This window comes from Dreissena polymorpha, chromosome 10, assembly GCF_020536995.1.
Source record: "Dreissena polymorpha isolate Duluth1 chromosome 10, UMN_Dpol_1.0, whole genome shotgun sequence".
NCBI lineage: Eukaryota > Metazoa > Mollusca > Bivalvia > Myida > Dreissenidae > Dreissena > Dreissena polymorpha.
In genome coordinates this window covers 64,298,904-64,326,045 of record NC_068364.1, presented here as the reverse complement: position 1 = coordinate 64,326,045, position 27,142 = coordinate 64,298,904, and the positions used below count along the sequence as shown (strand labels likewise).

Here is a 27,142-nt window from a genome sequence, read left to right as displayed (position 1 = left end):
ATATTAATAAATAAATATTTGACAAGATCGTATATACCCGCTTTAATAATATTTAGCCTTTATTTCTGATAACTGGGTCACCCTACACATTTCTAAACACACCAGTGACTTAAAGGGGCCTTTTCACAGATTTTGGCATTTTTTTACTTATTCATTAAATGCTTTATATTGATAAATGTAAACATTGGATCGTAAAAGCTCCAGTAAAAAATCAAGAATAAAATTTAAAAAAAGGAAAAGAACATTGCCCGGAGCAGGTTTCGAACCAGTAACCCCTGGAGTCCTGCCAGAGTCCTGAAGTAAAAACGCTCTAGCCTACTGAGCTATTCCGCCGAGTACACATACTTCACGTATTTTAGACCTTATATAAGCAATCTTCGTAGTTCTACAAAATTTAACGACAAAAACAGAACTCTCCAAATTATTCAATCGTTTCGCGTTGCAACGCTTTATAATTTTTAGGTTTTATAATCATCAAAAGATGCATATAATGGCTATATTAAAGCATGGTAAATGTTCAGTATTACTGTTTCCTCACAAATATCATAACTAACACGAAAATTTGCGAATCTGAAACATCTTTTTTCAATTTTGTCAATTTACCAAAGCGTGAAAAGATCCCTTTAACGATACATAGATCAATATGGAAATTGTAAAATTAAACACAGTTGTAAACCTTAATTGCATTTTTTAAGTTAAACTTGACTTCGGTTTGATAAATCAGCGGTATATTTCAGGTTTAACCGCATAAACCAGACACATCTTGGATTATAATTTGATGTAACAGACCTATGAAATGTCATTGTGCTTAAATCCAGAGTTTTGTTATTAGAAAAGCATAATCTTACCCGTTTTAAACACAATTTTCGACTTATCCGTTCTCTATGTCATGTGTATTTAAACAATGTTTTCGTAGTAAAACATATACCCGACGTCGTAGCGAAACGGACTACGCTTTGACCTCGTCAGCCCCCAGTGTATATACTTTATAAAAGCAATTATCGTTGTTTCACATAATATAACGGCAACAACAGAACACTCCAAATTATTCAATCGTTTCGCGTTGCGACGCTTTATAATTTTCAGGTGTTTAAATTGTCAAAAGACGCATATATATATATATAATGGCTATTTTGGAGCATGGTAAATGTTAGTACTGTTCCCTGACAAACATCATAACTAAAACGAAAGATTGCGAATCTGAAACAACTTTATAATTTTGTCATAGTACCAAAACATGAAAAGGCTCCTTTAAGGTGGTACTACAGTTCCCCCTCTCTACAATAGCAAAAACACACACAATAGCAAAGAAAGCTTTGTTTCTTTGCTTCATTGAACGCGTCTTGTGAACGTGTTTAAAAGGTCAAAATTGAGAACATAGTTGTCGCAATGGTATATTGTTAGCCGCTTTGCGGATTGTTTATGCTCTATAAATAAACTACTCATATGACTGTTAAAATAAACTTTGTGAAACAACTTATTTTATTTCAAGTAATGGCATTTCACTGAGCTTTGCAAATGGTAAGTAGAGTTTTATTCTATAATTTTTAAACATTGTCGTATAAGAGTCATTATTATCCTCGTAGCGTAAGCAGATTAAGCCTCCATGAATTGTGATCATGAATAACACATACCTAAATCGGAAGTTAAGTGCTAATAATAGTATTACGTGACTTCATGTATACAATGGACTGTTTCATGATAATTGAACATCGATGCATATGAAAAAAATGATTGAAAATTAAACTTCAAATGTTTACCATGATTTCACCTACTGATAACGTCTGCATGTATAAACTCGGGTGTGGATAATAAACATACCAGTATAGTCTGCAAAATATCACGTGTGATATTCAAATATGAAAACGAAATACATTTTTTAACATCAAATAATGACGTATTATGTTATATGAACATAACGAATCTATTTAAATGTGAGTGCAACACTTATTGTCGAATCATTTCACGCTTATATGTATCAATGTATACGAATCTGCACTTGACAGATCTTTAAATGAAGGATGTAGTATCTCGTTATGGTATGCAGTGTTTATTTGAACGATTATCCACATTGGTTTCAAAAACATACATATTATATAAATAGTGTACCGGTATATTGCATGAGCCAATAATTCAAATCTGTTCTACATTTACGGGACACAAGGCTAGCCGGGACACAAGGCTAGCCGGGACACAAGGCTAGCCTGTTCTACATTTACGGGACACAAGGCTAGCCGGCTCTTATCTGTTCTACATTTACGGGACACAAGGCTAGCCGGCTCTTATCTGTTCTACATTTACGGGACACAAGGCTAGCCGGCTCTTATCTGTTCTACATTTACGGGACACAAGGCTAGTCGGCTCTTATCTGTTCTACATTTACGGGACACAAGGCTAGCCGGCTCTTATCTGTTCTACATTTACGGGACACAAGGCTAGCCGGCTCTTATCTGTTCTACATTTACGGGACACAAGGCTAGCCGGCTCTTATCTGTTCTACATTTACGGGACACAAGGCTAGCCGGCTCTTATCTGTTCTACATTTACGGGACACAAGGCTAGCCGGGACACAAGGCTAGCCGGGACACAAGGCTAGCCGGCTCTTATTTCACATGACTCTTCGCTGGCTTTTTCAGCTTTCACGTGTTACCAGCATAGACTAATAGTACGTCTTTCATGCGACACTATGCTATCTTGTTCCACGATTGCCTAACAATAGGCTAGATTTTTCTACCTCCACGTGCCACTATGTTTTCTAGTTCTACTTTCACTTTACTCTATGCTAGCTAGTTCTTCTTTTAGCTGACGCGCGGCTAGCTAGTTCTACCATCACGTGTCACGAGGTTAGCTTGTTCATCTATAATGTGACAATATATTATCGTGTTCTTATTTAATTGTCAATAGTTTTGCCTTTTCTACTTTCACGTAAAACTATGCTAGCTTGTTCTACTTTCACATGACACCAGCCTAGCCTGTTTTACTTTCACACAAAATTAGGCTAGCTTGTTCTTCTTTCACATTGCACTAGGCAAGCTAATTCTGCTTTCACATGGCACTAGGCTAGCTAATTCTGCTTTCACATGGCACTAGGCAAGCTAATTCTGCTTACTCATGGAACTAGGCAAGATAATTCTGCTTTCACGTAACACTAGGCTAGCTTACCGGGTATTCTGCTTTCACGTGAAACTAGGCTTGCTAATTCTGCTTTCACATGACACAAGGCTATCTATTCTGCTTTCACATGGCACTATGCTTGCTAATTATGCTTTCACGTGACACGAGGCAGGCTGGCTTACCGGGTATTCTGCTTTCACATGACACTAGGTTAGCTAATTCTGCTTTCAAACTAGGCTAGCTAATTCTGCTTTCACATGGCACAATGCTAGCTAATTATGCTTACACATGGCATTAGGCTAGCTAATTATGTTTACACATGGCACTAGGCAAGCTAATTCTGCTTTCACGTAACACTAGGCTAGCTTACCGGGTATTCTGCTTTCACGTGAAACTAGGCTTGCTAATTCTGCTTTCAATGACACAAGGCTATCTATTCTGCTTTCACATGGCACTATGCTAGCTAATTATGCTTTCACGTGACACGAAGCTGGCTTACCGGGTATTCTGCTTTCACATGACACTAGGCAGTGTTTTTTTTTCACTTATAGGGGAATGGTGGCAGGGCCCGTCCAAAGGGGAAAAATGCGTCGTTTTTTTAGGAAAAGGGGAAAATTTAAAATTCACTTGTTTATATGTAATGATATTTATTATATTAATACACATGTTTGTATGAATATAATATTCACAGCTGAATGTCTTTGTCCGTTTTCTTAAAATTAAAATATATATCAATGATTTTTTCAACATTAGTTTCAGACAGTTCAGCCTTCATGCACAGTCTCAGTTTGCTAAGCCATTTTGAGTCTAATTGGGATCTTTTAAATCGATAAAATGGCAAATTTGAGCATTTTTTATTAATAAAATGGACCAATTTGGAATGATTTTATCAACAAATATTGACACAATATAGATACATCAGGCCTTTTCTTTGCCATTTTGGGAGAAAAATGCAATTAATGTAAAAAGTCCACTGATTTGGGAAAAACTATTTAATATAACTCTTTATAATAATTCAAAATTATATAAATTATAGTTATATACTTTGTTAGTCGTTTATGAAATAAATTTGAGATATATTTATCATGATTATGAGACAGTTCTTTCTAAAAAAAAAAAAAAAAAAATTTTTGTTTATTTTTTTTTTACTTCTGAAGGGAATTTTTTTTACAAAATGGGGGAAAATATATACTCTTTTTTTAGGGGAATGGGGCCGAATATCGGCCCCGAAATCGCCATAAAAAACATTGCTAGGTTAGCTAATTCTGCTTTCAAACTAGGCTACCTAATTCTGCTTTCACATGGCACAATGCTAGCTAATTATGCTTACACGTGAAACTAGGTTAGCTTGTTCTTTTTTCATATTGAACTAGGCTAGCTAATTCTGCTTTCACATGGCACTAGGCTAGCTAATTCAGCTTTCACATGGCACTAGGCTAGCTAATTGTGCTTTCACATGGCACTATGCTAGCTAATTATGCTTTCACGTGACACTAGGCTAGCTAACCGGATATTCTGCTTTCACGTGAATCTAGGCTAGCTAATTCTGCTTTCACGTAGGCTAGCTATTCTGCTTTCACATGGCACTATGCTAACTAATTATGCTCTCACGTGACACGAGGCTGGCTTACCGGGTACTCTGCTTTAACGTGACACTAGGTTAGCGAATTCTGCTTTCAAATGGCACTAGGCTAGCTAATTATGCTTTCACGTGACAGCAGGCTAGCTTACCGGGTATTCTGCTTTCACGTGACACTAGGCTAGTTAATTCTGCTTTCACATGACACTAGGCTAGCTTTTCTGCTTTCACATGGCACTAGGCTAGCTAAGTATGCTTTCACATGACACTAGGCTAGCTAATTCTGCTTTCACATGGCACTAGGCAAGCTAAGTATGATTTCACGTCACACTAGGCTAGCTTACCGGGTATTCTGCTTTCACGTTACACTAGGCTAGCTTATTCTTCTTTTGCGTGACATTATGCTAGCTTGTTCTACTTAAACGTGCCACTAGATTAGCCGCTAGCTAATTCTGCTTTCATGTAACATTAGGCAAGCATGCTCTGCTTTTATGTGTGAAAAGGCTATATCTAAATCTTCTTTCGTGAGACTAGGTTAGCTGTTCTATTTTCACGTGCCATTAATCATATAAACGTTAATCTAAGACAGGCTTTTAAAATAAATACGTGAAACAAGGCTAGCTCGTTCGTTATTAATGTGAAACCTGGGGGTGCAAGTATTTTATAGACAATGTACGTATGTATTTGGCACGATGGTTGCTTGTTTTTGTTGTTGATAAAAACATGCAACAATAGGCTAGCTGCTTAGTATAATGCTAGCGTATTACTGTGCATGCTAGCTCTGTAGTTCTGCTTTAACCTGACACTACATCAGCTTGTTCGTTATAAATGAGGAAATATGCTGTCTAGTATTACATATTATATTACACGCGGCTTGCGTGTGATTTTATTATTATTTATTGAGTTAATTGTTATTCGACACGAAGCTTACTACCTGTTCTACACTCACGTCACAGAAGACAATCTCGATCGTCCCCTCGACTGTATTGAGATATGTTCTATATTTACTCGAGACACGAGACTAATACAGACTACAGTCACGTGACACTTACTGAAGAGCTTGCTATTTTTACCATGCATTATTCAAGTGACATGAGGCTTACATATTCTCGTTCGTGAAAATATCAACTGTAAATGCATTTTTGGTTACGTATTGCTCAAGGTTATTTATAAGATTAACGCATACTCAGCAGTAATAGCAAGTTGTCTATTTTGGATCACGAGTAACTAAATGTTTTACAAAACTAAATGTAAAAAGTTTAGAATGCGAGATCATTCAACGAAAGCACGCGATCAGTCACTACCATAGCTCGCTTTAGCATGTAAACTTTAAATATATTGTTCAGAGTGCTGTCTCGTGATGTTCTACATACCCCAAAACCGTATGATACCTGTGAAGCCGTTGCTATTTCAAAAAGCTGTTGTTATGCGGGGTCATTCGTAATCGCATATGTTCATGCATGGATTGTAAATGATGGGTTGATACATAAATGTCTATGAATTTATTAAGTACTTATAATGAGACAGAGGTTTTGCTCTAATCCTTTATAACAAATTGGCTAGATGTATGTTCACTGCACATGAGGCGTGAGCAGCTGGATTACCAAATTAACAAAACCCGATGCATATGATACGCGCAAATTGCCGAGGTATAAATGAACCCCTGGGTACGCTATTCTAAGAAAAGATTTCAACACATGTTTTATCTGAATAATGTTAACGAATAATTGAAAATAATATCAAGAACAATATACTTTTTTGCATTCGCTGGTAATAAACCCATTTTTGCATAGCGTCTAGTAAAAAGTCTAGTAAAAAGGCCTTGGCAAACAGCGTAGACCCAGATGAGACGCCGCATGATGCGGCGTCTCATCAGGGTCTGCGCTGTTTGCTCAAAGAAATTTATGTAAGAAATATTCTAAATATAGAAATAAACATACTAGACATCCTTAATTTTGGAAATAAATTGATCCAATTTAGAAGGATGGGAGAGTCCACTAGCCATGAATGGGTTAAACTAGTTAAACGACTTGCATAACCTCACTTTTTGCAAAGCAATTTAAATCATGCGCCAAAAAAAACCCCATAATTTCAAACTTGAAAAAATAGCTACTGCATTACAGTCAGAACTAGTACAAAAGTGATAAATTCTCAGACCAGCGCCTTGGGACGGTCGCTGTAAAACACTCAGGCGGTCATGTCGTTAACACTTTTCTTCCGTACATTTTTTACCGACACGCAATCCCCAATCACATGCAAAGCGACGATGACTCAACGAAGTTTCGTTATCAACATGTACATGTTTAATATAATACAATTGAATGGATTCATTTTCATAAAATATCTTCAGTTTGTCAACATATGAAATATATAATTATCGTTTTTAAATCAAAGCGCTTATGGCATTGATTGCTTATCGGCAATAAAAGATGCATTCTAATACTTTAAAACATCTCTTAAAACATTTATTTGAATTCAATTCCGCGTATTTAATATACTGTTTACATTCTCTCTCTTCTCGAGAGAGAGAGAGAAGGAGAGAGAGCGGAGAGAGCGAGAGGATTAGCGAGAGGAGAGAGAGCGAGAGAGAGAGAGGAGAGAGGAGGAGAGAGAGCGAGAGAGGAGGCGAAGAGAGAGAGGAGAGAGAGAGCGAGAGAGAGAGAGCGAGAAGAGAAGAAAGGAAGAGAAGAGAAGAGAAAGAGAGAAAGAGAGAAGAAGAAGGAGAGAGAGATGAGGAGAGAGAGGAGAAGAGAGAGAGAGAGCGCGAGAGAGAGAGAGCGAGACGAGAGAGAGAGAAGAGAGAGAGAGAAAGAGCACAGAGAAGAGAGAGAGAAGAGAAAAGAGAAGAGAAGAGAAGAGACGAAGGAGGAAGAGAAGAGAAGGAGAGAGAAGAGAGAGAGAGAGCACGAGAGAAGACGAGAGAAAGAGAGAGAAGAGAAGAGACGAGCAAGAGAAAGAGAAAAGAGAAAAGAAAGTAGGGAGAAAGAAAACGAAAAAGAAAAGAAAAGAAAAGAAAAAAAAAAAGAAACGAAAAGGAAGGAACCGAAGAAGAAAAAGAAAGAGAAGAGAAGCAAAGGAGAAGAAGAAGAAGGAAGGAAAGAAGCCGAGAAGCGAGGAGACGCGGCGAAAGAGAGACTCAGAGAGATAAGAGAGGGAGGAGAGCGAGAGGAGAAGAATAGCTAGGATATGCTATAGGGAGATCGAAGGGATAGAGCGAGACGATATGTTATATCTTGTATAGTTCTCGCGACTCTCTAGCGTAGTATAGAGCTCGCAGAGTAGAGTATAGCGACGAGCTCGCCATCATCTAAGGATCGATCTCTCTCTCCTCTCGCTCTCCTTCTCTCTCTCTCTTTCTCTCTCTCTCTATATCTTTCTCTATTCTTCCTCCTCTCTCTCCTCTCTCTATCTCTCTCTCTCTCTTTCTTTTACTCATTCCTCTTAACTATTCACTCTGCAAAAGCATGTTTTAGCCTGTATGTGACGTACCTGGTAATTTAAGATGCAGATGTAGGTTGTTACCACCTGTTGCCAACTACAACTTGAATAGCACGACTCTTTTTGCATGACCCAATATAATCATTATAATATACAGTATTATATATTTATATGATTGATATTTTTATGGCGAATTAACAATAAAGAAAACGTCATTAATATGGATAAGCGATATTATCCAATCTGTTGTTCCCAAGTGCCTGTACTTCTTTATGTAGAGTTGTAATGGTGCCGGTATACATGTACAAGCAACAAATTGTATACAATGGTCATCAATTTATATATTCACCGGTATCCCATCAATATATTACAGATACATACATGCATAACGCTGATATTATTATTTAATTTGCATTAATTGAGAGTCATCAGAATAAAGATCTCTATTGTACGCACTTGCTTTTCTTTATGCCCGTGTTAATAATAATAAGACACAGGATTTCCGTTCATTTCTTTTGGCAATAGCCATAACGTTTGTCAAGTAAATCTTCATTGGATAAATAATAATATACAACTAGTTGTTTATGTGATAGAATACATGTATAAGTTATAAAGCACTTAAAAAGAAGAACAATGCTCTCGCTTTGTAAAACAATTGAAGAATATAGCGTTTTGCATGGTGAACATACGATTGTAGTGAAGTCGGTTACTAGTATGTGACTAGAACATGTAAGCAGACCAAAATCTTCTACAAAGCTTTGTTTTGTTATTCCATTTCAGAGAAACTCGTTAGCAACCCACATTGTAGGAAACTGTCTTTTTAATATGGTCAAATGCTTACGTCAAACGTATCACGATTTTTCATTGACACAACGAGGCGTTGAGACTCGAGTCAAATAAGTTCACACTATCTGTTATATCTATACCGAAAGCGATATCAGGACCTATAATTTACCGACTTGTGATTGCATCCTATTAATGCACTCCCACAGACCGTGAGCAAAGATGAGTCTATTATCAATACATACTTAAAAGTATACGTCAAATAATGCGGATTTAGCAGTCAACACTAAAACGTGTTTTTGATATATATATATTATATATTTGTTTGAAAGCTCGTTTCAACATCGTCATGGGACGAGGAGTAAGTTTTAACATTGTTATGGAAATAGTAATATACATTTGAATATATTTTGTTTATTTTTGTCGATACATTTTAGCGGATTATTAATAGTATGTTTATAGGATATCGCTACGATATTTAGGGCATATTTAGTCAGACCTGTGCTCACAGGGGAGGTCTTATGACCATGGCATTAGAGTGAGGAAACAATCACAGAAACCACGGAACCTTAATACGAAGGTACATGGTTGCACAACAGTACCACGCATCGCCGTCAAACATGGCGCTTGGATAAGAAGACAAAGATTCCACTTGTTTCATCTCCAAACAGCTCAAGTGGAGAAGCCGATCAAACGCACCAACACATCCTCCAGGAATGCTGGGACAACAGATCTCTCAGCGAAAATGGTTGGCCGAACCTGTGTGTGCAAGCAGGATAAGCTTTGCGGATATGTTGAAGCTCTACAGAATATCACCCGTTTCATCCTTACTGTTGAAGCTCTACAGAATACCACCCGTTTCATCCTTACTGTTGAAGCTCTACAGAATATCACCCGTTTCATCCTTACTGTTGAAGCTCTACAAAATACCACCCGTTTCATCCTTACTGTTGAAGCTCAACAGAATATCACCCGTTTCATCCTTACTGTTGAAGCTCTACAGAATACCACCCGTTTCATCCTTACTGTTGAAGCTCTACAGAATATCACCCGTTTCATCCTTACTGTTGAAGCTCTACAGAATATCACCCGTTTCATCCTTACTGTTGAAGCTCTACAGAATACCACCCGTTTCATCCTTACTGTTGAAGCTCTACAGAATATCACCCGTTTCATCCTTACTGTTGAAGCTCTACAGAATATCACCCGTTTCATCCTTACCTCCGGTTCAAATGAACCAGTGCTTTATCACTTATACATGTATTCTATCACATAAACAACTAGTTGTATATTATTATTTATCCAATGAAGATTTACTTGACAAACGTTATGGCTATTGCCAAAAGAAATGAACCGGTGATCGAGGAAAAGAATAGATCAGACGGGTTGAAACATATCAGAGACATTTTTTTTCTGCTGTAAGGAACATGTGTTTTAGTTGTTATTAGTGGTATAATCTTGTATAATATCTAAGATATATTTCTTCCTGTTTCTTCTATCTTTTAAGCATGTATTTGAAAAACTAATAACTGTTTCTTTTGTCGACATTGGCGTCAGCTTGTTACACTCGTTTGCTTTGTCTTCATTTATTAAAAGTAGTTAGGTATCTATTAGTACGTTTTGTTATTGTCAACCTTTAAGAAATGAGGTCACAGTTGCTTCAATCGTTTTGAATATTTGCAGCCTAAAATATGTCACAATTTATTTATCCGTTTGCTTTGTCCGCATTTAGGAAAATGAGGTCTTTCTGAAATGGCTTCGTCTAGTATATTTAAGAAAGGAAGTCATAATGGCCTTAACGGAGGCATGCGGGGTGCAAGAACAATGCTGTAACATCATTTATATTCGTTGTCATGAAATGGCGTGGTAAAAACAAACTTTTTCGTTTCTTGGGTACGTAAATTCGTAGAATTCTTATTTTGGAAAATGAGAAATTTGCGTCGGTAATTTTCCGATGTGTTCGTGTTTAATTTGAACATCGGTCAACCCACAAAATTAACGAACAAATTAATGTCCCACATATAATAATAATTGTACAGTATTTGGTTACGTGGGAGCGACACACGTGCGCGTATTAAATAAAATATATTTTTTGGCTCCTCTAGGCCGCCGTAATATAGTAAGGCAAGATCATGTGTTATTATTCAGGAAGTTAACGTTCTTATTGATTGCTAAGCTCATTCATTTTTATCAGTATGGGCGAAACAGTGGTTACAATATTGTACATATAGATCCAACAATGATATTGATAACCATGTCGGCAAAATAATATTTTATCACAATCAGAAGTAAGGCACGATTACGGCTAGATATATACGGGGAACATGCAGTTTATCACGTGGTGTCATGGTTCAATAGAGGGATTTATTTGTGCGCAAAGTGTACACTTGAAATTTTCGCAAACTGTTGAAAGAAATTTAAATTGATATGCTCCGGGATTCATTTCCTTCAAATCGTCGTGAAACACATTACAATACTACAGAATCACGAATGCACAATTAAAGAACCACACATTATGTTGACGTTAAAGCTATAACCAATACTTAGAGAAACAGTTGTTTCTCAAAATACTAGTAGAAGTACAGTTGACCTGCCTTTCGCCCTGACTTCGTAACGTATCTGTTCATTTAGCATTTGACGACAAACATATACACGAATTTCACTCGTGTGCAGTATTATCGCTTAGTCGAGCAAATCAGTTACTGAAATACTTGTCTGACGTCACAATGATTGTGCACTGTAAAGTGTTGGGTCATACTTGACGCTTTTGATTGCATTATCTGTACCAATATCGGTTCGTTTTGGGTCAGTACCATGTCAACTAGACAATTCTGTTCTCGGCATTATCGTTTTAGCTTTTGCACTAAACGCTCAAACGATAATGCCGAAAACAGATCGGTATAAATGAAATATCTGGAAGACGTCAAAGTGATTGTGCACTTGGTATTTGGTCATTAAATACAACCTTCGAAATTTTTAACGGTCAGGCATGATTACTGTCGACTCACGCACTACTTTAAAGGGATCTTTTCACGCTTTGGTAAATTGACAAAATTGAAAAAAGTTGTTTCAGATTCGCAAATTTTCGTTTTAGTTATATTTGTGAGGAAACAGTAATACTGAACATTTACCATGGTCTAATATAGCCATTATATGCATCTTTTGACGATTTTAAAACCTAAAAATTATAACGCGTTGCAACGCGAAACGATTGAATAATTTGGAGAGTTCTGTTTTTGTCGTTAAATATTGTGAAACTACGAAGATTGCTTATATAAGGTATAAAATACTTCAAGTATATGTACTCGGAAGAATAGCTCAGTAGACTAAAGCGTTTTTACTTCAGGACTCTGGCAGGACTCCAGGGGTCACTGGTTCGAAACCTGGTCCGGGCAATGTTCTTTTCCTTTTTTTAATTTTATTCTTGATTTTTTACTGGAGCTTTTACGATCCAATGTTTACATTTATCGATATAAAGCATTTAATGAATAAGTTAAAAAATGCCAAAATCTGTGAAAAGGCCCCTTTAAAGTACCCTGGGTACTCTAAAGTAAACTGCACAGTTCAACGGCGTAGAGCCGGGTGCCTTAAAGCGTATTTTCCGTACCCGGTGTAAAAATGTGATATACTTAAGAGTGTCCGAGGTACTTTTAAGTACTAGCTGAGTCGACAACGACCAAAGGAGCGGTATTTTAAGGGACTTGTTCACATATTGTAATATTTTTTGAAAAACACCACTTAATTAATGGATAAACACAAACGTGACATGCAGGATAGTTGTAAATATTTATAATAAAAAAACAAAACGATAGTACATATATGTGCCTGGCTTTGGAATCGAATCCAGGACCTCTAGAATCAAAAGCTAACTTGCTACCTTTACACCACGCAGGCTGTCATCTCTGTACCTTGTTTGCAGGCTGGAGGCGGTGAAAAGAAAGAGCATCTGTACAAAATCCTGGTGATAGGAGAGCTCGGGACGGGGAAGACGTCGATCATCAAACGTTACGTCCATCAGTTCTTCTCGCAGCATTACCGGGCCACCATCGGCGTTGACTTCGCGCTCAAGGTTCTCAACTGGGACGCGGAGACCATCGTGAGGCTGCAGCTATGGGACATCGCAGGTAAAATCATTTCAGCCTCGTTCTGGGAAAAATGGACTTACTGCATATGCGAAATGTGTCGTCCTTGGTGAGCACGTGCAGTCAGCTTAGGCTAATCAGGGACGGCACTTTCCGCCTTTATTGGATTTTCGTTCAGCAGAGACTTCCTTGAAACAAATAATCTTAACAAATAAAAGCAGAAATTGTCGTCTCTGAAAGGCCTGCGCCGACTGCCCAGGCTTATGTTGGGCGACACTTTTCGCAAATGCATTAAAGCCCGTTTTATCAGAGCGATGTATATTTCTTTATACATGATAACATCCCCTTCGAACCTCGCGGAGTCGTTTTGATCGATGTCGGTCGATGGATCTCTATTTGGAATTCCGCCCTGTATGTTCAGCAGTTTTTAACGAGATCTTCACATAAAATAACTTAAATGTTGGTTATCTTTTCATTGTTCAATAATCATTCTCATCGCCCATGGAACTGTTGTGGAATTTGAATTATTACCCTTCTTCATGGTTGATATTGGAGCTCATATTCGTTCTTTACCCTGAGGGGCACTCATGTTCTGTAAGCAGCTCTTCAATTAACGATATCTCAAAGCAAAAGCTGGAATGTTCAAGTCAATTGCATGAGTTTATCAAGTATCCGGCTCATTGTAAGATCATTCTGACGCTTCCGCTAACTATGGATCAAGCTCACGACCTTTCGATATTGGCAAACAATGGTCAAGGCTATCGTTGTGTGTTTCTTGGTACATGTATTGCATAAAGTGGATTCATTATGGATAAACACCCACCTCCCTCCAAAACACACTAAAATTACAACAACAACAAACACAAAGCATCCACAAAAGAACAATACAACTCAGGTAAGCGCTCGTCGAATCAACGTATGCGCAGATGTTTGACAGCATGGTTCCAACATAGCTCATGAAAGCCGCGATATAGAAAACACCATTTATGTATGCAATCGCAAATAATTTTCATTAATTTGATTTAAAAAGTTATAAACCCCTACCCTATCCAAATGTTTTTCGTCTGATCACAGTGGTTATCGTCTATATAGGAGGAATTCGATGCGATGACTTTCGTACTGCATGTAGTTTGGAGACCGTTGCACTTAGGTATCGTGAGTAAGTTATAACTTGTAAGGCAACTGCGTTGCTCGATACTTAACAGTGTACGAATCAAAAATCAATGCTGCGGATTTACAAATCATGAACAACCTATGAGGTTTTATTGAAAGGGACTCATGTTTCAAAGTGAGTTCATGTATTTTAGGACAGGAGAGCGTTAATAACTTAGTACGAGTTATTGAAAGGTGCTGCATATTTTATAATCATTCATATTTGTTTTAGGCCAGGAGCGTTGATAACTTACGTGTTTTTTTTGAAACGGGTTAAGGTTTTATATCGAATCACATATTTTAGGCTAGGATAGTTGATAAATTACGAGGGTTTATTGAAACGTGCTCCAGGTTGAAACCTAACGAGTGTTTATTTAAAAAGGCGCAATGTATCATATTGAATCGTATTTCAGGCCAGGAGCGGTTCGGGAACATGACACGTGTTTATTATAAGGAGGCGGTGGGGGCGTTCATCGTGTTTGACCTCACGCGCGCGGCCACGTTCGACGCCGTCACCAAGTGGAAGACCGACCTGGACCAGAAAGTGCAACTTCCGGACGGGCAGCCGGTCCCGTGTGTCCTGCTAGCTAACAAGGTGGGAAGAAAACGAGCTTCGTTCGATGTATTTCAATAACTGTGGTTATGTCATAATTGTTCAAATGAGCTTACGATGTTTCGTTTACTTGAGTCATTACGCTAAAAAATTATATGCATACTAGTGCCGTTTTTAACATGTTAAACAGACGAGCTTCGTTTTATCGTTTCCTTATTTGGGTTACTATATTTATCTTCAAAAGATCTTCCGATAATATGAGTTCTTGAGACAAAACGCTTCTTAATGCAGTTTCGAAAATGTTGAAAAAAGAGGTTCATGCATTCGGTATGAATTATAGTTGGAACGGTGCTAAGCGTTGAAAATCTGCCGAACATTCACTAACTTTGAAAATCAAACGGTTTAATTATCTTCTTAAAACTGTACATAGCTGTAAAATGCAGTTGGAACTTGGCAGTAAAAAACATAAAAGTTTCTATACAAAACTGTACATAGCTGTAAAATGCAGTTGGAACTTGGCAGTAAAAAACATAAAAGTTTCTATACTTCAGCCTTAAAGCCACACACCTTGAAATGAAATACATGTTAATCAATACATATACATGCAATTTGAAAGTGTGCAAAATTGTCATTATATCTAAAGCCTAGTTAGCAAGTTTTTTTTTCAAACCGAAAGTAGGGTTTTTGTACGTATACGTTTGTTTCGACAAACGCGATTATTGTTAAGTTTTAAAGTGCAAAATAGACGGATTTCTACCTTGTTACCACCACATATGTTCTAATTGGCATAGATAAAATTAAATTTAAAGCCTAGCTTGCAAGTAATTTATTATTTTCAAACGGTACCGATTTCAAAACCGACATTAGGATTTCTAGACGTATACGTCCATTTCGACAAACGCGATTATTTTTAAGTTTTAAAGCGCAAAAAGACGGATTTCTACCGTGTAACCACTAGATATATTCTAATTGGCATAGATAAAATATGTTTCTTATTTATACTTAAATTTACTATGCCATGTAGTTGATGTCAAGGTGTGTGGCTTTAATAACATGGACCTAAAATATCCTGTTATTTACACAAATGTGGACCTATCTGCAGGTCTGAAAAATATTTTGCGATGAAACATCATCATAATTTTTAGTTAATTAATTGGTTCTGATATATTTTGACAAATTATTTATGCAACACATATCAACTAGAAAAAGACCCGATAAATCATAATGTGTATTGAGGGGGGTCGAATATAATATAGAAACAAAATCAAACTGTGAATTTCTGAAGTCAGTACAAACCTGAAAAGCTTCGTATCCCTGATTGTTCATATCTGTTTTGTTTATGTACAATTATATAAGCGGAATTTCACATCTCAAATTAAGAAGATAGCTGCATCTATCCAAGACGGCCGCCAAAATTGAATTTTAGAGTTAAAATATAGTTTTAATTCGCGTTCCGTATTACATTTTTATGCCCCGAAGAAGGGTCCGCCTGCCCGTCTGTCTGTCTTTCCGTCTCACTTTGCATTTCGGTTTCGCATTTAGGTTTCGAAAAATGCTCATAACTTCTATGTCGCTTCAGATAGCAACTTGATGTTTGGCATGCATGTGTATCTCATGGAGCTGCACATTCTGAGTGGTGAAAGGTCAAGGTCATTCTTCAAGGTCAAAGGTCAAATATTTGGCTTCAAAGCGGCGCAGAAGAGGCATTGTGTTTCTGACTAACACATCTCTTGTTCGTGTTAAAAATTAATAAATAAAGTAACACAAATGTTATAATGCAATTTTAATCGTAAATACAATATGCATTTAAAAACATATGGTACATAAACAAACTGCAAAGAACACATTAGTGTTAATATAATGAAAATTTAAGCAGCTATTCATTTCTGTAAGACCGAATTAAGATCAAACAATTTTAATCAAAGATGTAATTTGGATAACGATTGCAAACAGCGCACATGTATATTATATCTTAATTGCGAAATGTATGTTTAGTATGCTTTGTTGTGTACATTCAATAGTGCCCCGAAACTGTAAGTTGGATTTCAACAATTCATGTACTTGCATCGCACATGCATGAGTGAGGGCTGAAAAAGCTTTGACAAAAAAAGTTGATGCAATTGCAAGTCAATGTTTTATATAAGCTTTGCGTTATATTTAAACTAGATTAGCTACATGTGTGTGTAATCGTATCATATACCAAGTTTCCGGTCAGGTTCAAGTGTACTTAGGCATGTGTACACTCGATTCCCAACTGTGTACAACGCTTTGGTTCTACAACCTGCGCCTTAAAGTACAGTTGTTTTAGGCAAATTGTGCATCTAAGATACGTATATAGACATACTTTACATACAAGTTGCGAATTGCTGTAATAAAGAATGGTAGCATCGATCGGAATGTGCTCAGAGGCAAATGCAAATCAGCAGTTGGATCAGTCCTAAGAAAATCTCTCCGAGGGTCTACTATTTCGGTGAAGCTTGTCTAAGTAGTTGATATTGGTTTAAATTACAGCAGTTGTAACTTCAACAGGTATAACATTATGCCATATTGCATTTTCATCCAACTTCGTTAAGAAAAGGAGTTGAATATGATGGGGCTTTTCAAAAAGGACTGTAGTCTAGAAGTTAAAGTACTACTATACATTATGTTGAACCCGTATATAAAAATAAAGATCAAAATAATGATAAATACGTTCACTTAACATAAAAGTATATTTAGGGTCGTTTAATGTTTTATATTTGTACATTTTCTATGAAAAAAAAAGAGAAATACAATTCTTATTCTGAGGTCAGATTCAAAGCCGCAACCATCGATATATAGGTAAGCGCTCTTACCACTGAGTTTTTCAGCCTGATGAATTTTGATCACTTCTTACAATCTCTGTGTGTTAGATGCTGAAACATGTTCAAACATTAGGGCCGTGCTCTGTGAAAAGGGGGTTTAACGCATGCGCGTAAAGTGTCGTCCCAGATTAGCCTGATCTGTCTGTCTGTCTGTCTGTCTGTCTGTCTGTCTGTCTGTCTGTCTGTCTGTCTGTTTGTCTGTCTGTCTGGGTTACTCACATGGGAAATAACTGTTGTAAGGAAAACCGTCACACTGCAGACAAAATACAAGAGAAATCCATTACAAGTGTTATAAGTAACATAATGTGTAATCAAAACAAAACTTTAATGACAATAATGTACAATTTAACTTTATTTAATGTAGAATTAATTTTATTTCACCCTAAAATGTTCAATTATTATTCATTATCATGGTCATTCAAAAACAGATGTAATCACAAATTAAAATCTAGCGTAATATATGACACAAGATTTTCTGCTTGCATACACGTTAAAAATTCTACCCATTATCAAAGACCGGCATTTCAGACACCATAATAACATTTGAAGTAATAAAATTTAACTGCAGTTCATTTGAATCTCTTTTTAAAGACGACTTAATCCTTTTTAAAGCTTTGGGTTTGCTTTTTTTACGTTTGCAATATGTAATGATGTGCCTTTTGCACAATATTTGTTTAAAAGAATGGTGTCGAATAATGCGGCGACCATATTGGCTTATGGCAGCCATTTAGGAATCAAGTGAGATGGAAAATAACTAAAAAAAATATAGGTATGCTTATTGTTTTCAATTATACAAGATATAAACAGTCCGTAATAAACAGGCTTTGAGTTATTAATGGATTTCAGAAGTGCACAGCTTCGTTTTTTTTTCTTCCCCCAAAATCTCGTGTTCTTGATGGGACTCAAACGGGCATTTTTGTTGGTTTTAGTGTATCAAGTGTAAAAAGAGTAAACAAAAAATGGCCTGTTCACTAATTTATTCCTCTTTAAGCAAGAATGTTGTGTGGATGACATAACTATTTGTTCAGCAAACTACTTCCGCGTTTGTCAAAAGATACAAGTGATATTTGAACCGTCATCACAATGAAGAGTGTAGCGGAGTAAAACGCTTTTTTCCATCCTCAACTATCAACACATTCTGCAGTTATTGTTTATTTAACATAGCTGACAATGCTGTTATTAGTCACGTTTGGCGTTTGTGACAAATTCCCATTTCATGTATTGTTTGATTATAATGTATCTCTTTGCTTCCTTTCGAACTGACATTGTGGCAAGTTGTCGTATTTATTTAAATCTAATTATGATTATTATCGTCTATAATATATATGCAACCTTTAAGGGGTTATTATTCCTATTTTGGTGTTCGTTTTTAAGTGCGATCAGCCGAAGGAGGGACTTGTGAACAACAGCTCACATATTGACGACTTCTGTAAGGAGAAAGGCTTCATTGGCTGGTTTGAGACCTCCGCCAAGGAGAACATTAACATTGACGAGTCCGCGCGCTTTCTAGTTACCCAGGTAACTAATGGGCCATGTACATCGCCTCGTTCTGGGAAAACTAGGCTAAAGGCATGTGCATAAAGTGTCTTCCAAGAATAGCCTGTGTTGTCCGCACAGGCTCATTGGGGCGAAGCTTTCCGTCCTAACTGAATTTTCGTTTTGAAGAGACTTTCTTTAAACGAAAAATTCCATAAAAGTAGAAGTGCCGTCGCTGATTAGCCTTTGCGGACTGCACATGTTCATCCGGGACGACACTTTTCGTTTGCGGACTTTGCGGACTGTACATGCTAATCCGGGACGACACTTTACGCCATGCATTCAGTCTAGTTTTGTCAGGGCGAGGATTATTTCTGTGTGGTCGATCAGCAGGCATTTAAATTTTGCTGCTTGCACGTCCAAGACTTTTTGATAAGTTGTGTGGGCATATATCTACTCTTGCTCGAAAGTCAGCCAGATCGCCTCAAAATTGCCGAGTTATGTTCCGTGCAGAGTTGTCATTTAGCTTAGTCAAATTCTAAGCTTTGCCCAAACCTTAATCCATTTATGCATAGTGGACTCTCCCATCCTTCTAAATTGGATCAATTTATTTCCAAAATTAGGGATGTTTAGTATATTTATTTCTATATTTAAAATATTTCTTACAGAAATTTCTTTAAGCAAACAGCGCAGACCCAGATTAGACGCCGCATCATGCGGCGTCTCATCTGGGTCTACGCTGATTGCCAAGGCCCTTTTTCTAGACGTTAGGCATAAATGGGTTAATAAAATTGCATGATTAAGATAATTAAACAAATGTTTATTGTTATCTCCTAGGTACTTCAGAACGACAGAACGATGAAGTCCGACGAAGCTAAAGACAAGGATGTACGGAAGTTAGACGAGGATTCCAAACCAAATAAAGCAGAGAAAAAGGGCTGCTGTTCCTGAAACTTAGCATCGATTTAAAACACAAAACTTCCATGCATCGTCTATTTAAGCTTTATTCTGGAAAAACTGGGCCTAATCTATGTGCCATAAGTGTCGTTCCTGACTAGCATGTGCAGTCCACACAGGCTTATCAGGGACAACTCTCTCCGCCTAAACTGGATTTTCGTTAACAAGAAACTTCATTCAAACGAACATTCCCAATAAAGGCGGAAAGTGTCGTAACAGATTAGCCTGTGCGGTCTGCACAGACTAATCCGGAACGAGACTTTACGCAAATGAACTAAGTCTAGTTTTGCCAGAACAAGGTTTATTCGAAACCACAGGTTGTTAGTTGTTACTGCATTCTGATATAGTCTGTAGTTGCATTTTATCAGCGCCATCAGTCACTGCAGACTGCCCCTCGAAAGTCAAAAAAGTCCTATAGACATTTAACTGATGAGCCTTTTTGACTGTCTAATAACTATTGATGTATTGTTTTTATTTTTATTAGATTTTTACCAAAGACATGCTACGTATTACAGTTATATAACTGGTTGTATTGCCGATTAACGCTTGGTGTATTTAGTTATACATGTTGAAGTTATTCCGTTCGTATATTGTTAACTATGAAAAACATTTAACAAGTTTTGAGTATGTGCTTATTTCATATAAATTAAGCTACGCAAACGGGTTTGAAGTATAACTTTTGCCCAATTTGAAAATGGCTGCATTTTAACCGATGCATGTACCGCAGCAATACCGTACATTTAAATTAAAGTGAATAAATTGAGTCGCGTACGGAGAAAAACTGGGCTTAATGCATGTGCGTTATGTGACGTTCCAGATAAGCCTGTGCAAGGCCGCACATGCATTAAGCCCCGTTTTCTCAGAACGCGTCTCAATTAAATACGTCTACACGACAAAGACATTATCATCATGAATTTATGGCATCTATTGTAAATTGTATACAAATGTACAAAGTGTATAATGTCATTCACTGCGCTATAAAGTTTGATAGTTCTCCTATTAATATTCATCTTGAAAATGAAAGCGATTGCGCATGTTGGATGTTTATCAGACCAACATAAAAAACAACTTTTTTTTTCCACTAGCATCGACGAAAATTAGGATGGGTAGGTCAGCTGTCACCTTTTCCGGAAACTATTACGATTTACCTTTTTATTATGAATATGCAATTAAACATGAAAAAATCTTCCAATCCCTATAACATTTTGTTATGACTTTAAATCAAGGTTTATATTTGCGAATATGAGCGAATATTGCAAAAATTATCAAACACTTAATAGTAAATTGTTTTGGGGTAACTATGCTTCAAGTTAGATTTTTGTTCGAAAATCAACCTGGATACAGTGTGCACAACTAATTAGGTAAGTTTTCACGCTTTCACGCCTCTTTTAGATCATTTTAAATAACGTACGTATGCTTATACTCGGCCTAATTTGTTCGTGCAATATATAAAATGTGCATGCGTCAGTCTGTTCTGTACCTTCAACGCGATTGAGCATTTAACGCCCATATTGTATACGTGATATTATTAAAAACCAAAGAGTACTCATTTCACGTGTGTTCGTGTTTGTTTTCATTTTGTGAAAAAACTTTATATAAACTATTTACTTGTTGACGCATATACATGTTCGAATATAGTAAATCTTTGATGAAACGTGCTTGCTAATTTTCTTCATAGTGTGTGTATCCACCGCCTTAATCATTTCGTGAGTAACACTACTTAAAATGATTTAACTCCAATGTTTAAAGCATATCTCGCAAGGTTTTATCAACCGCCTTCACAAGGCATAACATAAAAATTCGTTTGTTTCCGCTTACGACACCGACCTTAATTGTTGGTGTCGAGCCTAACATTTTTCTTTGGTCTTGGTATTTCTAGTTGAGTTTTCGATCATTTTTCTTCATTCGATTATATTTAAAATGTTCTAAAGACACGTCTGTCATTCAAAGTCCTAAATTAAGTGGGAAATAACATGTGTAAAGTAAAAAAGCTAAATTAAAAAAAAATTCGTTTGTTCGACCTTTCTATTCTAATTTTTGGGGAATGTGAATTGAGACGAAAAACTTATTTTTCGCCTAAAGCTAACAAGTAGGTTTCCCTCCGCTTGTGAATTCATTCATGTCCATCACATGTGTTCATTCACGTGACTTTTATCATGTGAGCGAGATATTAATCCGGTCCCGTGATGTATGAATTGCTTCGTTTGATGTTATTGTGTAGCATATTAAGAGTGAAAACACTACTATTTTCTGTTTTGCAAGACATTGTGTGAAGATTACCATCTGTAGTTTTTTAAGAACGGTGTTATGGTATTACAAATGACATTATGCAGAAAAATTTATTTGTGTTGTTTTTATGTTGTATGCATAAGCATGTTTTAACATTAGTTTAACTCATTTACGTATGTATGTTTGTCGCCTTGATTATTTTTTTCTTAAGTAAAATACTCGATCGTGAACTGTTCTGCCATGTTCATGTTTGTTGTTCTTTACGTCCTCGAATTTACTCAATGCTGTGTGTGATATTTTGTTACCTAGACATCTGTTATTCTGAAATGCATGTGCTTCAAAACATTTTTAATTTGGATTTTAACAGAAAAGTTTGGTTGAGTGAAGAATTGCGCTTTGTTTTGAGCCTTTTCATTTTCGTGTGCATATTCGTTTGTTAAACATCCAGAAACACATCATATTTTGTATTGCTCATTCGCGTGTTTATGTCATTTTTTGCCGTTTTAAAGCGAGTATATACAATCTCATTTCTTTTTTAAACAGATACAACTCTGATGAACCAAAAACTAAATTAAAGGATCAGAAGTAGTTATAACTGAAAATAAACGAAAGAAACGGTATATTCAATTGCAAATGATTTTCTGTGATTCAGTAGAAAACTTATTCACGTACACACGAAATCAACTATGTTGTGAATTCCACATTAGTATTTGTGTTATTATAGTTACAACGCACATACAAAAGAAATGTGTCAGCATTTATTGTCCGTTCAGGGCACTTTGTGCATTGTGTAACGTTGCAACCAAGACGTTGGAGATACATAAGAAGTTGGTATAAGTATAGACAATAATGAGTACATTAAAAATTGTGGAGTAGTAAGAATTGTATGTGTTGCTTCCTGAAACTGCATTTTATGCAAATTATTGTCTTTGTTACTGAATGAAACTGTTGCAGTCTTCTTTTCATTGCTTTTTGCCTTTCCTTTTCTCATTGAAAGTCTTTCTGCCCTGTCAGTGTTGTGCTTATATTCTATATTGAATCACTACCACAGTGCATGCAATCATATATTTTATAGAACATAATACGGCTGTTAGTGATTTATATGACGTCCCATCCGCAATGAACTTATCATCTCGACTGCTTTGTTGCGTTTTTATGAACATTCATGGAGTTGTTAAAAATGTATGCCGAGTGACCGTTTATCTTTTGAAACAAGTATGGGTGCGTTAAATGACGAAGGATTGCTTTGTATAATAAATGTATTGCTATAAGTTGTTGATGGTCTAAATGATATAAATGTGCTTTGTAGTTGTTTATGTATAATATTGTTATATATACAATGTATAACTGAATGATCAAACAAGTGTAAATCAAAGGGGAACAAATCAAGGCAATGTTGTTGTTTGTTACAATTCATAGCAGTTATTTCTCTTACCACAAATATAGTTTGAGTTGTACAATTTTTGATTAAGTTATTGAATATATTTTGTGTTGTCGTTTTAGTGCAATTATGATGTATCGTGTTTGAATAAGAACGATTTTTTCTTTAGTAACTGTAAACTTATATAATAAAACAATATATGTAAAATCAGTATTTCTTGTAAAACATCAATACGGACACCATCACAACAACGATCATACAATATACGCATACAGTAAGACTTGAGTACATTATTCAAATCTACTATGATCTAACAGAAAGAATCGACGCAAACAACACCGGGGATACAAGTACTTTAAGTGGTCTAGCTTTCGGAATGTAGGTGGAGCAAATACTATTGTTCAACGTTGCCAAAGATTGCATTGGTGCCCGATCCATTAACTATAAAATATTAAATACAAATGCATAGATTAGAAATAATATAATCAAATGAGGCGCGCTCTGTTAAAAAAAACGGGCTTAAATATTTTACACAAAGAAGCGTCCCAGATAAGTCTGTTCAGTTCGCACAGTCTAATATATGGACTACACTTACCGCGATTTTGGACTTGTTCGATTAACCCTTTCAGCGCTGGAACCAAATTTTAAAGGTCCTTGCAAACAGTTTGGATCAAGATGAGATGCCACAGAACGTGGCGTTTCATCAGAATCCAAACTGTTAGCTATTCTGATAGCATTCTTTGAAAAAAAATCGAAGAAAATGCTAATTTTTAAAATTCAGCAGACAACATTTTAGCAGACGACAAATTCCCAGCATGCAAAGGGTTAAAGAAAGTCTCTTCAAAACGAACAACCAGTCTAGGCGGAAACCGTCGTCCCTAATTATCCTGTTCGAACTGCAAGGCTTATCTGGGACGATACTTTACGCGTATATATTAAGCCAAGTTTTCACAGAAAGCGTCTTAGATGATTTGCATTTAGCATTGTATAAACTATGAGAAGAGCTTGCGGATATTATTATCGCCTACAAAATATTGTAAACTGTTGCAAGACCAGACTTCATTACCAAAGTTTTCTGGCGAATCCGATCCATGTAATGCACAATCGTGATACATCGACTGCATCCGGAACACTCCGTAAGAATGCTCCTTGAAATAAATCGTCTGCTGATCCAGAGTGATGTCGGGCACAGTGAACGGTTGCTAGTCTATTAACCCATTTATGCCTAGTGGACGCTCCCATCCTTCTAAATTGGATCAATTTATTACCAAAATTAGGGATATCTAGTATATTTATTTCTATATTTAGAATATTTCTTACAGAAATTCTTTTGAGAAAACAGCGCAGACCCTGGTGAGCCGCCGCATCATGCTGTTTGCCTTTTTTTCTAGACGCTAGGCATAAATGGGTTAAACTTTGAGGCAATTGGCATTTTGGGTTTGAAGGAACGCTCGCACAATGAAGCACTTGGTATCTGGATAGAATCGCCACATTCGCTTCATTCTGTTACAGGCTCACGATCTTTAAAGTATCAAAGGCTAACTATGGAGTTCTGTCGAGTCAATGGTCGAAAACGTTGACAGAAGCTACGACTGATTTCAATTGGTTGAGAAACATCTGAATATGAACATTTCATACATGTCCAAGATACCGAAATACAAAGACTTAACATAAGTCTTTATATGTAAATTCTTAGCATTTATGTTGCATCGACAGTTATGCCGTAATGTAAATATGCCGTAGAGTGTTTCGCCTTTGTAAACCAGCTAAATGTTTGTTTGTAACGGCTGGTATGTTTTTGCAGGACATTCGAACCACATTTTCACAATATTTATAAAACCAGCACCAGTCCTACGCCCCAAAACGTGTCTCGTGTAGCTTGTAGCCCGAGAATCTGACCCACGACTCCCCGCATACTGGTCAAGCGATGCGTGAATGGCCAAGCCCAACCCTCGAACACTCGGAAACTCGTTTAACCCTTAGATACGCACTTGGATGCGTGTGTAGTCCATGAGAAACCGAATTAAATATTAAGACATTTCGTATTAAATTTAAGTTGTAAAGGATTCATTTGTAAACCTAAGTTTCTGATGAGCAGCCAACAACATAAAACCTGAACAGATTGCGAGTAACTGACAGGCTGTAATGGTTTTAAGCGGTTTGCAATTTCACGTTGCTTCTGAGGGGAGAACTCGTTTAATGAAGCGTGTAGCGGAAGGGGATGTCTAGATGTCCCAGCTCATCCGTGCAAAATTTGTCGAACTGTTCGCTCTGGGCCACCGTGAATATGGTCTTCCAGTCGCCCACCTCACCTGGCAAATACAAATAAACCTTGCTCTGGAAAAACCGGGCATAATGCATAGACGTAAAGTGTCGTCCAAGATTAGCCTGTGCAGTCCGCGCAATCTAATCAGGAGCGAAACTTTCCGCCTTAACTTGATTTTCGCTAAGGAGAGGCTTCCTTTAACCCATTTATGCCCAGTGGACTCTCCCATCCTTCTTAATTGGATCAATTTATTTCAAAAATTAGGGGTGTCAGGTATATTTATGTCTATATTTAGAATATTTCATAAAAAAATTTCATTTAAGCAAACAGCGCAGACCCAGATGAGACGCCGCATTATGCGGCGTCTCATCTGGGTCTACGCTGTTTGCAATGTCCTTTTTTCAGGACGCTAGGCATACATGGGTTAAATGAAAAATACCATAAAAGCGGAAAGTGTTGTCCCCGATAAGCCTGTGCGGACTGCACATGCTTATCTGGGCCGACACTTAACGAATATGCATTACGCCCAGTTTTGCCCGAGTGAGACTCAAATGGAATACATGTTGCAGGATATCAAATACTGTGAAATCATTATATTCGTGGTGCCTTAATGTGTGTTGATTTTGAGGTTTGATAGATTAAGCACAAACACGTCGGTACATGACCATCGTCAACTCCTCATAATTTTTATTTCAAAACCAGAAGTTTACGTGTCCACGATTTTTTTAAACCACGAAAAACATAACTACGCATATAAATGATTGTAAAGTGTACGAAAATATAAAAAATAGGATGAGCTGTCGCGTGAGAAATGTCTAGTCTGAACTAGACACAACAGTTACAGCGTTTTCATTGCGAGAAATAACGAAATAGATTTTTTAAATTTAAAACTGTGCGTCATTTCCTTCTGTTACTTATTCGACCCGTGTAAATGTTCTATCATTCGTTAAAAAAATATTGTAGCTTAAAGTTTTTATTAGATAAGTTAAGACAATTATCCGTCTTTTTTAATGTCACTGTTGCCTGCAGAAACATGATAATATGTACATGCAGGTGGCTGTGACCGAAACGTGTTTGTCAAACGAACTTAAAAGGTCGCCATGGCGTAATGAATATGGTATCCGCCTAGCGACGGGATATTACGAGTTCGATCCCAACTGTGGGAGCGTTCTTGAAATCTCCCCCGTAGACACCAAATACTGGTTTTAGTTCCAGGAAACGGACTCGAGCGCGTTTCAAATAAGTCTTAGGCTGTTTATGCAATAGAGCTAAAATGAATAGGTATAAAC

General features: G+C 36.9%; 2 protein-coding genes across 4 annotated transcripts in view; one reads left to right on the top strand and one right to left on the bottom strand.

Annotated features, from left to right (window-relative positions):
- Positions 1–1,382: 1,382 nt before the first annotated feature.
- On the top strand, positions 1,383–23,794 carry LOC127847394 (ras-related protein Rab-32-like). 3 transcript variants are annotated; one of them, XM_052379265.1, is made up of 5 exons: positions 1,383–1,521; positions 12,834–13,038; positions 14,562–14,743; positions 18,919–19,062; positions 19,858–23,794. In XM_052379265.1, exons 1-5 carry the CDS (start codon positions 1,519–1,521, stop codon positions 19,969–19,971), a joined length of 648 nt encoding a protein of 215 aa, XP_052235225.1. In that variant the 5' UTR covers positions 1,383–1,518; the 3' UTR covers positions 19,972–23,794. The 3 variants fall into 3 exon arrangements, with proteins under 3 accessions (XP_052235225.1, XP_052235224.1, XP_052235223.1); XM_052379264.1 differs by lacking the exon at positions 1,383–1,521 and adding an exon at positions 9,091–9,275; XM_052379263.1 differs by lacking the exon at positions 1,383–1,521 and adding an exon at positions 11,732–11,857.
- An 11-nt stretch (positions 23,795–23,805) lies between these two features.
- The window catches only part of LOC127849172 (sulfotransferase 1A3-like), a 10,477-nt gene continuing 7,140 nt past the window's right edge, over positions 23,806–27,142 (bottom strand). Inside the window, exon 6 of the mRNA XM_052381891.1 lies at positions 23,806–25,899. Coding sequence (XP_052237851.1) covers positions 25,784–25,899 — 116 coding nt within the window. The 3' untranslated portion in view covers positions 23,806–25,783. The remainder of the gene's footprint in view (positions 25,900–27,142) is intronic.